The 13,722-nt window shown below is 49.7% G+C and overlaps 1 protein-coding gene across 2 annotated transcripts in view; it reads right to left on the minus strand.

Moving 5' to 3' along the window:
• The window catches only part of SLC43A2 (solute carrier family 43 member 2), a 36,454-nt gene that overhangs the window by 9,698 nt on the left and 13,034 nt on the right, over window positions 1-13,722 (minus strand). For both annotated transcript variants that reach the window (XM_065896749.1, XM_065896748.1), the window contains exon 5: window positions 1,634-1,726. In XM_065896749.1, coding sequence (XP_065752821.1) covers window positions 1,634-1,726 — 93 coding nt within the window. The remainder of the gene's footprint in view (window positions 1-1,633; window positions 1,727-13,722) is intronic.

A 13,722-nucleotide genomic window follows, 5' to 3' on the forward strand; every position in this document is an offset into this window, starting at 1 on the left:
CTGCGAGGGGAGGCATGGCCCCATCAGCCTGGGTGTTTGGTCGTCAGGCACCTGCATTCCAATAATCTTAGCTCGCCCTGGACCAAATGTCATCTCCTTGGAAAGGCCCTCCCAGACCACCCATCACTGTCACATCACTGGCTCACAGTGAACAGCCCTGGCTGAGGTTTTTGACTTCTTGATTTATTTCCTCATCTGTTACTAGGCCAGCTCCCTGAGAGGAGCCTCCAGCCTTGTCCACTGATGTTTCTCTAGTACCCTGAAGCATACACACGGTAGGTGCCAAAAAAATACTCAAGGAATGAACAGTTGGAAGTCTCGCTTTGCTCCTCTGTGAAATGGGTGTGACACTGGCATGTACCCTCATGGTGTCAAGGTGGGGGTCAAGCGGGTAGAGGGCTCAGGACAGGGCCTGACAGGTGAGAAGCCTGCAAGCCTGTTAATGTCATTATTGCCATTGATTTCCAGCACAAGAGTCCCCAGGGTAGCGGCAGACAGCAGCCCAGCTACCCAGGGAGGGGACCAGCAGTTAGACACGGAGAAGAGGAGGAAGGGGAACTTGTAGGCTCCTCTGTACTCCAGGAACTCGAGGATCCCTAAAATCCACAGACGTCTGGCCCCAGCCCCTCCAAGCACCTCGAAGTCCAGGTGGCCGGCCCATGTCTTTTTGTTTTGTTTTTTGGCCGTGCTGTGTGGCATGCAGGATCTTAGTTACCCAACCAGGGATCGAACCCGTGCCCCCAGCAGTGGAAGCGTGGAGTCTTTACCACTGGACCCCTAGGGAAGCCCCTGGCCCACGCCTTCTGTGACTCCTCCTCCTCTTGCCCTATGGCCTCTCCCCCTTGGACCTCTCAGGAAAGGGGATTTATTTGGTGCTGGTGCCACAGAAGGGAGAAGCCCCTTCTGAAGCCCTTTCAGGAGCAACAGGATTTGGAGCAGGAACTGGGACTGATGAACAGTGAGGTGTTTGCTCCATCCTGACCCTGTGTGACTTCCACGGGCTCAGAATCCTGCCTGGGAGGGAAACAGCTGAACCAACTTGGCTGAGAGCAGCGTTCTGGCAGTGGGGAGCAATACAGCCCAACAACAACAGACCTGGGGGTGGGGGGACTAGAGTTAGACTCAGGACTGGGGACAAACACTCACCCCCTTTCTGTCCCCAGGCCTGAAACGCAAAGGCAGCCTTCAGTCACACCTTGCAGTGATATGCTTGCATTTCCCAACCCCCCCCGCCCCCCCCACACAGCAGTTTTCTTTTCTTTTTTTTTTTTTTTTTTTTTTGCGGTACGCGGGCCTCTCACTGTTGTGGCCTCTCCCGTTGCAGAGCACAGGCTCTGGATGCGCAGGCTCAGCGGCCATGGCTCACAGGCCCAGCCGCTCCGCGGCACGTGGGATCTTCCCAGATCGGGGCATGAACCCGTGTCCCCTGCATCGGCAGGCGGACTCTCAACCACTGCGCCACCAGGGAAGCCCCATGTTTCTTTTCTTACCTCCATGGTGCCCAGGTGCATCCTCCCCCAAGATGGGGCTTGGGGGAAGGGGGGCCCAAGCACCCACAATGACTTCCCTCTTCTGGGAGCGCTGAAGGAGTCTTAAAAGAGGCCTCTGCTCAGACACTAGTACACACGCTCACCTTGACTCCTGGGAAGGTGACTGCTGAGGAGGCATAGGATCCAATCATCAAGGCAATAAACGTGGACCGAAGGTCACCAAACATGTTGGGCAGCTGAAAGATAAGAAGCAAGGGAGACTTCTGCTGAGAGAACAGACAGGGGACGGATGAAGGAGGAGGGGAAGAAAGAATCATGGCATCCTCAGGCACCATTTCTTATCTGCTCTCCTCCCTGTGTAATTCACGGGGGCATCGGTCCAGGGGTCGTCGCAGCTAACTGAAAGTTTTTTCTTCCCAGACTGAGGTTGATAAAGGAAGGGAGGAGAGTAATACAGAACTCAGACTCTGCACATGAAGACAGAGCTGGTAGACTTCCTGGTTGGCAAGCATCTCTCCTCTCTTCTCCGGCACAGGCCAGGTCCTTCCGCCTTTGCAGGGTTACAAGAAGATGCCAGCAAGCACAGCTGGGAGCCTGAGGCAACCCTCAAAGGGAGCAAGCCTGTTAGGAGTAAGAATCTATTTGAGGATGAGATCATTTTATAAATAAAAATATCCGTGTCCCAAAAGGACCAGATGTCAGCAAAGGCTGCTTTTCTTGCTGAGAAGAGTAGGTCTCTGGAAGGTGCCAATCAGAATTCTACAGCCCCCAGGGCGGACGAGGGGGCTGGCCCGGAAGTCCTGTGTCTGAATTTCTAGGTCCAAGGAGGGCCCTCCCCTTTTCCATCTGGAAAGGGTAACGAACGGCAAGAGAGGCTCAGGCTCTCTTCCCGGTAAGGCCGCTCTTCCCGTCTCACAGCAGCTTGCTCTGGGCCCGTCCAACACGACTGTGAAACTAAAACCCCCAGTGATTCCATACAAATCCAGACGTGGCATAACATGGCAACTCGGTCATGGATCCAAACAGACATGGGGCAAAGTGCGTCCTCCTCAAACGGCAGTCCTGGGCGTTCTCGCTAACCTCAGGGGCGCTCGTACCGTGTGCTGAAGGTTTCCCAGCCACACCCACAAGGTCCCTGGCATTGAGAATCGCTCCCTGGATCTGCCAACCTGTTCCACTGAACTCAGGTGTTTCTATGGACCTAATATATGTTCCCCTCCCCCTTCGTCTGGAATCATTTTGGGGTTTTATCAAACACGGACCACGTGATGGCTGCCCGCAAGCTAGTCTGCTGTCGCTGAACGGAGGCGGTTTGAATGTGTTTATTTACCTGCCCCTCATCATTTCTGCCTGTTCTGACCACAATGAAAAATGGAGGAGGGGCATCATCAAAATTTAAAATGTGCTTCAAAGACACCATCAAGAAAACGAACAGAGGCACAGAAGAGAGAAAATTTGTACAAATCATCTATCTGATCGGGCACCTGTACCTGCAGTATATAAAGAACTCCTACAACTCAGTAAAAAAAAACCATATATAACCATTTTTAAAATGGGCAAAATAGGGCTTCCCTGGTGGCACAGCGGTTAAGAATCCGCCTGCCAATGCCGGGGACACGGGTTGGAGCCCTGGTCCAGGAAGATCCCACATGTCGCGGAGCAACTAAGTTTGTGCACCACAACTACTGAGCCTGCGCTCTAGAGCCCGCGAGCCACAACTACTGAAACCCACGTGCCACAACTACTGAAACCTGCGTGCTACAGCTACTGAAGCCCGCGCGCCTAGAGCCCGTGCTCCGCAACAAGAGAAGCCACCGCAATGAGAAGCCCGCGCACCATAACAAAGAGTAGCCCCCGCTCGCCGCAACTAGAGAAAGCCTGCGCGCAGCTGTGAAGACCCAACGCAGCCAAAAAAATAATAAATAAATTTATTTTAAAAAATGGGCAAACAGACATATATGAATAGACATTTCTCCAGAGAAGACGTACAAATGGCCAATAACCGTATGAAAAGATACTCAGTATCATTAATCATAGGGAAATGCAAATTAAAACTACAATGAGATACCGCTTCACACCTCCTAGGGTGGTTATAATAATAATAATAAAAAAAACACAACACGTAATAACAAATGTTGGTGCTGATACAGAGCAATCAGAACCCTCCTACACTACTGGTAGGAATGTAAAATGGTGCACAGCCACTTTGGAAAACACTGGCAGTTCCTCAATTAAACACAGAGCTACCATATGACCCAGAAATTTCACTCCTAGGTATATATATACCCAAGAGGGATGAAAATATATGCCCATGTGTACATGAATGTTTATAGCAGTGTTTTTTGTTTTTTTGTTTTTTTGGCTGTACCTTGTGGCATGCAGGATCTCAGTTCCCCGACCAGGGATTGAACCCACACCCCCTGCAGCGGAAGCGCCGAGTCTTAACCACTGGCCTGCCAGGGAAGTCCCCATTCTTTATAATACACAAAAAGTGGAAACAACCTCCATGCCCATCAATGACTGGATAAGCAAAATGTGGTATATTCACACAATGGAATATTATTCAGCCACAAAAACAAATGAAGTACCGATACATGCTATGAATACAACATGGATAAACCCTGAAAACATTATGCTAAGTGAAAGAAACCAGTCATGAAAGAGCAAAAATTGTATGATTCCGTTCATATGAAATGTCCAGAATAGGCAAATCCATAGAGACAGAGAACAGATTAGGGGTTGCCTAGGGTTGGGGTGGAAGAAGCTGGAAGGAATAGGTAGAAATGCTAATGGGTACAGAGATGTGATTTGCGGGGATACGATTGATTCTGGTGATGACTGTGTAACTCTATAAATAAACTAAAAACCACTGAATTGTATACTTTAGGTAAATTGTATGGTATGTGAATTATGTCTCAATATCACTGTTAAGAAAAAAAAAACATGAATGAGAGACTTGAGATGTTTTGGGATCCCAGGATTTAAAAGGAACGTGAATTAATCTATAGTGTATGGCCAACAAAGCCATCCTATGGCATGAAGCCAGGGTGGCTCTCCAGCCTACCCGAAGAATCCCCAGCACACAAAGATCTCTTCTTCCAGCCCCCTGTGTCAACTCAGTCTTCTCAGAGAGGGATAGAGGGAGAGAGGGTTAGAGCATATGGAAACTCCCCCAGGCAAAGACAGAGGAAATGTGATGTGCTCATGGGGGCCCAGGCACATCCAAGTGAGCACTAAAGGTGCACAGTCTTACTCTTTGCACACCTGCCTCCCAGGTATGCTGTGGTTCAGAGGACATGCCTCGGTTTCTGAGCTCACATATTTGGGCTGTGCCACGCTGGCTACTCCAGCAAGGCAGCCTCAGGCATTTCTGGGGCTACATCTGCCCCAGGCAGAATCCAAAGATTAGTTCTGCTTGTAAGGAAAGAGGAAACTGTTCTAGCCTGGGATGCCACTCCAGCCTCCACAGGGCATGTGGAGGAAGAAATGGGTCAAAGAGGGCTTAGAACCCAACCAGAAGAGCAGATGGAGGACAAAAGCCACTCGGTGCAGTCAAGCCAGGAAACACTTTTGTTGCAGCTGTCACCTCTGGGTAAAAAGAGTGTCCCCAACTTTTTGACAGGGCGAGGGGATACTTCTGAAGAGCAGACTGCTTGCTAGGCAGCCCTTTTCCTTCTACCCTAACCCAAGCTAGAACAGAACAACAGGGGCTTGGGGCTAGTGGGCAACTCTGACCTCATCTTCTGGAGTCTTCTCCCCAGAACTGGATCCAGGACAGGCAAGAACGGGAAGCTGGGAGAGGAGACTGACTTGACATCTGGTCCTGGATGAGACACTTGCCCTCATGCCTGGAAAAGGGCAGTAACCTTGCAGCTGCCCTCCTTGCTTCCCTGCCTCTCCCTGCCTTGAACATTCTTTGCAACACCCTGAAAATTCTCCTCCCTAACATGTTATTTTAGTCAGCAGGGCCATTCCTAGGGTGTACAGAGCCTCAAGGCAAACCATGCTATGCAGCCTTCTTACCAACATGTACATCTTGTATTTAAATTACGATTATTTTTCCTGATTAGAAGAGCAATGCGTGTCCATTGTAAAACATCTGGAACAAAGTACAAAAAAAGAATGAAATAAAAATTCCCCTGATATAGCCACGTTACCATTTTGATATATTTCCTTTCAATCTTTTTCCCATAAATACCTATAGCTTTGTAACCAAACTGGGATCATATGCTACATATTATTTTATAAACTTTTTCTTTTTTTACTTGATATATTATAAATATTTTGTAATTTACTATTCATCTTCAACATAATTTGTAACAACTGTCCGGTATTTCCTTTTCTGGATGGTCTATAATTTATGCAACCATTTCTCTGATGTTCTCAGAGCCTTTATAATTTTTATCATAAATAACATTTTAATGAACATCCTTGAAGATAAACATACATGCATATAGCTATGATTTCCTTAAGGTAAATTCCCAAAAGTAGAATCATTTGGCAAAAGGGAATACACATTTTTAAGTTTTTGTGATACTCTGTGCCAAATTGCCTTCCAGAAAACTTACACCAGTTGAAATTGAAAAAACTTATATTTATTGATTGTTAATGACTTTGAACATTTTTTCTACCGTTTTTAAAATCAGTCATTTATATTCCTCATTTATATTCCTATTGTCCTTTCTTCCTATGAGGATGTTAATTTGTTCATATTGATTTGGCATAGGCTCTTTATATATTAAAGATCCTCACTCTTTGTCCATATACTGTAGGTATGTTTTCCTAGTTTGGCCTTTAACTTCTTAGTTCGTGGTGGGTTGTTTTTTTTTTTTTTTTCACCAATATAAGTGCTTAAATAGGTAGTCAAAGTCTGTTTCAGCTTTTAGGGACTACCTGTGTGTCAGATGAAATCTCTCTGAAAACAGTATCAAGGATGACCTTGACCAGCGAAAAACGCAAAGCATAAACATCCTGGCAGTAGTCAATGTGTGGTCACAAAATAGCAAGCACAGGAGACAAGAAGGTTTCCCTGGGGGCATTAATTATTTTTCATATGTTAATACTAATTGTGTTTTATCCTTTAAGCTACTTCCTTCCCTTCCTCCCAAAGCTGTCATGCCTGCCAGAGGAAATTTCCCCCATTTGCTGTGCCCAGGAGCAGCTCGATCAGAGGATTTTTCCTTATTATTAAGTTGTATAATAATGTAACATAGTTATGTTAATATACTAAATCATATAATAGCATTATTATTATAATAGCAACTATTATTATCCTAAAAGCCCTCAAAACATCCTTACCAGATAGGTGTCACTTTAAAAAAAAAAAACTTATTCATTTATTTATTTTTGGCTGTGTTGGGTCTTTGTTGCTGCGCGCAGGCTTTCTCTGGTTGCAGCGAGCAGGGGCTACTCTTCGTTGCGGTGCGTGGGCTTCTCATTGTGATGGCTTCTCTTTGTTGCAGAGCATGGGCTCTAGGTGCGTGGGCTTAAGTAGTTGTGGCACGTGGGCTCAGTAGTTGTGGCACGTGGGCTTAGCGGCTCCGCAGCATGTGGGATCTTCCCAGACCAGGGCTCGAACCCGTGTCCCTGGCATTGGCAGGCAGATTCTTAACCACTGCGCCACCAGGGAAGTCCCAGGTGTCACTTATTATCCTCACTTAATGGTATAAAACTTTAGGATTAGAAAAGTCAAGGGACTCCCCCAAGCTGGTAAGGGTCAAATTTGGAATTCAAAGCAGGTCAAGCTTACGTGCATAGTCACTGGGTTACTCTGTGTCTTGGAAAACTCACATGGCCCTTGGAGGGTACACACTTGATTTGGGGGACCAAGGCAATTACCCTTACCTCTCACACCTCTCTGCGTCCCTTATTAAGCATTTGCTCTCCCCACTAGAGATTTCTTATATCCTTTCCGATGCTCCTTTTAGACCTACGTGCCTCCTTCTCTCCCCTTGACCTTCCTTGGCCGACCTCCCCACAGTCCAGGGCCACACCGTCCGGTGGACTTGCATTTGGCTGTAGACTCTCTCTTTCATCTTCTTGTCTGAGTCTCCTCCCGCACTGGTCTCCACGTGACCCTCCCTCCCTCCCTCCCTCCTCCCTCCCTCCTCCCTCCCTCCCTCCCTCCCTCCTCCCTCCCTCCTCCCTCCCTCCCTCCCTCCCTCCTCCCTCCTTCTGCCTCTGCCTGACCTCAGCTGCTCATAATGGCCACTCAGAAGCCCTGGTGATAGAGTGAGTGGCGGCTGAGTACTGAGCAGAGCGCCCTAGTACCGGCTTGAGGGTCGGGCGGAGGGGCAAGAACCATGTCTTCTGCCAAGTAGGAAGCTGTAGCTGAACTGCAATGACAGATGCGGGGAAAACACTCAGCAGGGGCGGCTTCCTGACCCTGGGCTCACAACTGCACTTGCAGGTGGGGGGGCGCAGGCCCCCTCCCGGACTCTGTGTGCTTCCCACCACCACCCCTGCTGCCTCGGGGAGGACTAGGGCTGGAAAGGGCTCAGCCAGGCAGAACCGGCCCTCCGTGCTGGCCTGGCTCACACGGGGAGGCCATCCCTGCGTGAGCCGGTGGTGACTCATTCTCTCAGCCCCTGGGCTGGACTGTAAACAGGCTGTGTGACCTTCCCAGAGGGGAAAACAGCAGCTGCAGATGGCCCCTCCCCTGCAGTGCTGGCCACAGAGGCTGCTACTGGATGAGAATCACCAGAAGCCTAGGCTCCAGCACGGTGAGGGTGGGCCGTCCTCCTTGGAGGACCCTCTTTAAGATGCCTCTCTTCCCAGGGCCCCCCAACTCAGGCCTGGGGCTTGCTGGCAGGCGGGACAGAAAAGCCACTGTGTAGCCACCCGGCACCAACTTTCCAAATCAGTGATCTCCGCAGCCCGCCAGCTGGGGGCTCCCCCTGGTCCTCAGGGAGCAGCCGCAAGCCGCGCCGGGTGGGCGAGGGGCTGGCATTCTGGTCCTCAGGCCCCTTCCAGAGGTGAGCCTTGTCCTCAGGTGGCGGCGGTACACACGCAGAGCTCTGTGCAACCTGAACAGGCCAGGATCCAGGTGCCAGTCTGGACAAGCGGACTCGGCAAAGCCGGGCTCTTTTCTAACCCTTCCCAGCCAACAGCTCCAAGCACACACTGCCCGGAGGTCCTGCGGTCACCTTTCCGCTCCACTGCCGAAGGGGTGAGGCGGAGGGGCTCCACACCCCCAGTCACCTCATCCGCTTTCCCAGCCAGGTCCATCCCCGATGTCCCCACGACACGTTCTGTCCACCCCTGAACGAGTCACGTGCTGGGGCAACTTCGGAACGTGGTGCACTCTGACGGGTGAATTTTTCCCAAGCCAATGGTGATCAGCTGACTGCTTTGGGTTCTCAAGGCTCAGAACAGAAACCCAGAGGCAGAGCTGGCTCTGCGCACTGGGAGGGTCCTGCTCACCTGGCACCTGGGGCACGTAGGATGCCTTGGGGACCCTCTCCTGGCCTGAGCAGGAATGCTAAACTCCCACACACACCCCCAGGGGGCATTTGCTTCACTGCTGTACCCAGAATCCTCTCCTTCCCCTTCTCTCAGGTGTTTGAAGAGGGATATTTATTTCTCTTCACACCCAGATCCCAACTCCCGTGGGATCACTTCTTCCTCAGGTTCAAAGTAAGACTTCAATGAATCAAACAGGGAAAGCCCACAGAGAAATTTTTCATTAAGGAGCCTGGCAACATTTTGTCATCACTTTTCTGGGAGGGTTTCAGCTCAGAACTCCCCGTCTCACCCACACTGACAGGGGTCAGAGGAATGAAGTGGAAATGACATGCTCACAACACTGGCGGCATCTGTTCCCATCTCTAAGCAACCCTGGCCCCGGATCGTCGGATGGCGGCCCAGAGATGCCGCCTCCGCCACCGGCTGGTGTTTTCCTCGAGCCAATGAAGCGAGTTAAAGACCTGTGCAAATGCGAGGCCTTGAGCAAACAGAGCAGAGTGTGCTGTCCAGATGTCCAGGGGGGAGGCTGAGGCTCGGCACCTCGGGGTGTGCCCTGCACCACCAATGACCCGCACCCTCCTCCTCTGAGGGTGTCGCATTGCCCGGGGCCCTCTGCGGCAGGGATCTGGGAAAGCCAGTTCTAGCCATTAGCCCACCTGGCATGGGATCCAGTCTCTGCTCTAGGGGATGGGATCACCTATGAGTACACACCTCTCCAGCTCTGTAGGGAGGTCTACAGGCCTGTGGGGAAAAGGCATTCTGCCAACTTGGGGCCCCCTCTCCACCAATGGGGGTAGCAGCTCACTGTCTCTGGTCATCTTTATTTATACCACAGCCCATGCAACACAAAACCCCTTGGGACTCAGAAAAGTCCCCCAATTAAGATTTCCCTGGCAACATTCCCCCCAGATTCCCAGGTTATTACGGAGTGATTACCCATGGACCCAGAGCTGCTGTAGGAGATTTGATTTAGGAAGCTCCTAAAGGCGACCCTGAAGACTCCTTTGTCCCCCCAGTTAGAACATGGGTGGGAGACCCAAACAGAAAGTACCGTTGTGCTGCTAGCTCGGCACCTCCGGGAGCCGATCCTGACAGTTCTGCTTTCTCAAAGGCCTGGGCTGTGTCAGAACTAGATCCAGCTCTGCTCAGCAGAAGCCTCGGCCAGCCCAGGAACATTGCCCAAGAGCTCCAGCCCTGCCCTCACTGACCTGCTTCTCATTCCCCTTTCGGGGTCTGTTCTGGAGAGGCTCCTTATCTGAGTCCTCACAGGACAGAGGAATGCCCAAGGAGGTCCCTCAGGCCAGGGGCAGCGTGCGGAGGAGGAAACAGATGACATAAAAAGTGCTTAGGGGGCTTCCCTGGTGGCGCAGTGATTAAGAATCTGCTTGCCAATGAAGGGGACGCAGGTTCGAGCCCTGGTCCAGGAAGATCCCACATGCCTCGGAGCAACTAGGTCCGTGCGCCACAACTACTGAGCCTGCGCTCCAGAGCCCGCGAGCCACAACTACTGAAGCCCGGGTGCCTAGAGCCCATGCTCTGCAGCAAGAGAAGCCACCGCAACGAGAAGCCCGCGCACTGCAAAGGAGAGTAGCTCCCACTCACCACAATTAGAGAAAGCCCACGCAGAGCAACAAAGACCCAACGCAGCCAAAAAAAACCTTAAAAAAAGGTGCTGGGGCTTCCCTGGTGGTACAGTGGTTGGGAGTCCGCCTGCCGATGCAGGGGACGCGGGTTCGTGCCCCGGTCCGGGAAGATCCCACGTGCCGCGGAGCGGCTGGGCCCGTGAGCCATGGCCGCTGAGCCTGCGCGTCCGGAGCCTGTGCTCCGCAACGGGAGAGGCCACAACAGTGAGAGGCCCGCGTACCGCAAAAAAAACAAACAAAAAAAACAAACAAAAACAGGTGCTTAGGGAGTTGGGCCATGAAACTAGAAGGGGAGGGGGCAGGGGCTGGGGTGGGCATCAACCCTGCTTTCCAACAGGGGATTGTGATTGAGCGGCTTCTTGGTGCCTCTAGACCAAAGGTTGTTGGACTTCTTCTGTAAAGGGACAGAGATTAACTATTGTAGCTTTTGCAGGCCATGTGGTCTCTGTAAAAGACTTCACTCTGCTGCCACAGCACAAAAGAAACAAGTGGGAGTGGCTCTGTGCCAGCAAAACTTTGTTTACAGAAACCTGCAGTGGTCTGGATGTGTCCCGGGGGCTGCAGTTTGCTGACCTCTGCTCTAGATCCAAGAATGGGGACCTTAGAGGACGAGCCACCAACATCCCTTAAACAGATGCCTGCTAACCAAACGCTTCAGGTGATGATTAGATGGTTTTCTTGCCTGGTCACTATCCGGCCTGTGCAGCCTTTACCTCCCTCTGGAAGAGCCAAGAGCTAACAGGAACACTCCTGCTGCAGTGCGTTTGGCTTCACACAGACCTACTAGAGGCTGATGAAAGCAACAGACCCTCCTCCAGAAAAATGCACCTGCACGGCATGTGCGTGCACGTGCAGACACACACACACACAATTTGCTTGCTTGCTGAGAATCTCAAGGGAGTGCCCAGCCCTCCTGAAGCTTATTCATGGACCACCTAGAGGCCTAAAAAAACCTAGGGTAGGGCTTCCCTGGTGGCGCAGTGGTTGAGAGTCCGCCTGCCGATGCAGGGGACGCGGGTTCGTGCCCCGGTCTGGGAGGATCCCATGTGCCGCGGAGCGGCTGGGCCCGTGAGCCATGGCCGCTGAGCCTGCGCGTCCGGAGCCTGTGCTCCGCAATGGGAGAGGCCACAACAGTGAGAGGCCCGCGTACCGCAAACAAACAAACAAATAAACAAAAAACCTAGGGTAAGACCCCTTGCTCACTCAGAAACAGAACTAATTTTTTTGTATGTGAGAGAGGGCTCAAAAGCACACACAAAAGAGAGAAACAACCCTGTAAAAAAAGACAAATGACGCAAAGAAGCAATCACAGAAGAAATACAAATGATCACAAAAAAGAGGTGAAAAGATGCTCCATCTCACTAACAAGGAAAAAAATTTTAAATCATAGTATGTCAGTTTTCACCACATTAGACTGGCAAATGTCTGCATGATTAATGACAGGGCATCGGAAGGGGTGTGGAGGAAAACCTCTCAGACATTCTGGAAGGCTAGCATCTGTGTATAAACTTTTGGGAAGACCATTTGACAATCTATATTAAAATTTAACACATGCTGACCCTGGGGCCCAGCAATCCCACTTCTAGGAATTTATTTTACAGAAATACATGTACAGGGATGTTTACTTCGGCAGCATCATAAATCAGAAAAATTGGAAACCAACCCAAAAGCCCATTAGCGGGAAGCTGGTTACATAAATTATGGCACATCTGTATTATAGAATAACATGGAACTGTTTAATAATGAGGCCAATCTCCATAGTTTAAAATAGTAAGGTAGATTTCTAAGCACTGGCAGGAAAAGACATAAAAGATACGCTGTTAAGTGGAAAAGGCAAGTTGTAACAGTATTTCTTTTAAAAAGAGCAACATTAGTATATCCAGATTTTCTTATTTTTTTCATAATGGAGAGTTACATTCTAAACTGATGAAGTTAGGCTTATAGGATTTTACAGTCCATATTTTATATTTCCAAAATAGTGACTTCTTACTTTTTGTTTTATAATCATAAAAAAGAAAAGAAAAAGAATCCTTATGAGCCTACTAGCCTCCCCTAAAGGTTTCTTGGACAATAACTATGCACTCATTTTAAAGACTGTCTTCTTTTTTTTTTTTTTAACATCTTTATTGGAGTATAATTGCTTTACAATGGTGTGTTAGTTTCTGCTTTGTAACAAAGTGAATCAGTTACACATATACATATATCCCCGTATCTCCTCCCTCTGCGTCTCCCTCCTTCCCACCCTCCCTATCCCACCCCTCTAGGTGGTCACAAAGCACAGAGCTGATCTCCCTGTGCTATGCAGCTGCTTCCCACTAGCTATCTATTTTACGTTTGGCAGTGTATATATGTCCATGCCACTCTCTCACTTTGTCCCAGCTTACCCTTCCCCCTCTCCGTATCCTCAAGTCCATTCTCTAGTAGGTCTGCATCTTTATTCCTGTTAAAGACTTTCTTAAAGGGGATTCATGGTGTGGTGGTTCTTGTCTATTTGTCTTAGGCTTTATTACAATAAAGCAGCTTTCTGTATTTCAGAGCGTAAACTCCTCAAGGACCATCTCCTTCTTTTATCCCGAAAATCAGAACTGCCATCACATAGGCATAGTGTGGCTCAAATAACGGGGGTGATGCCAGATTTTTATTTTTCATTTTGATGAAAGAGGTGGTCGTGTTCACACTATCAAAAAACAAACAGAACCACGGCTCCTGCTTCACAATTTATACAACTTAGTGGAATCTGTGTACGTTTGACAGTTCTAACATATTTCTTACAGTTTCAACATTTGTTTTCCCCTGGGAATTTGAGAAGGAAGGAGATATATCCACTTTTTATAAATCTACCTGGTTAAAAAAATAAAAATAGGGACTTCCCTGGTGGCGCAGTGGTTAAGAATCCGGCTGCCAACGCAGGGGACATGGGTTTGACCCCTGGTCCAGGAAGATCCCACATGCCGCAGAGCAACTAAGCCCGTGCACCACAACTACTGAGACCACGTGCCGCAACTACTGCAGCCTGTGCACCTAGAGCCTGTGCTCCATGACAAGAGAAGCCACCTCGATGAGAAGCCCACACACCGCAACAAAGAGTAGCCCCCGCTCGCCTCAACTAGAGGAAGCCCTAGCAA

The sequence above is a fragment of the Phocoena phocoena genome, chromosome 19 (assembly GCF_963924675.1).
Source record: "Phocoena phocoena chromosome 19, mPhoPho1.1, whole genome shotgun sequence".
Classification (NCBI taxonomy): Eukaryota; Metazoa; Chordata; class Mammalia; order Artiodactyla; family Phocoenidae; genus Phocoena; species Phocoena phocoena.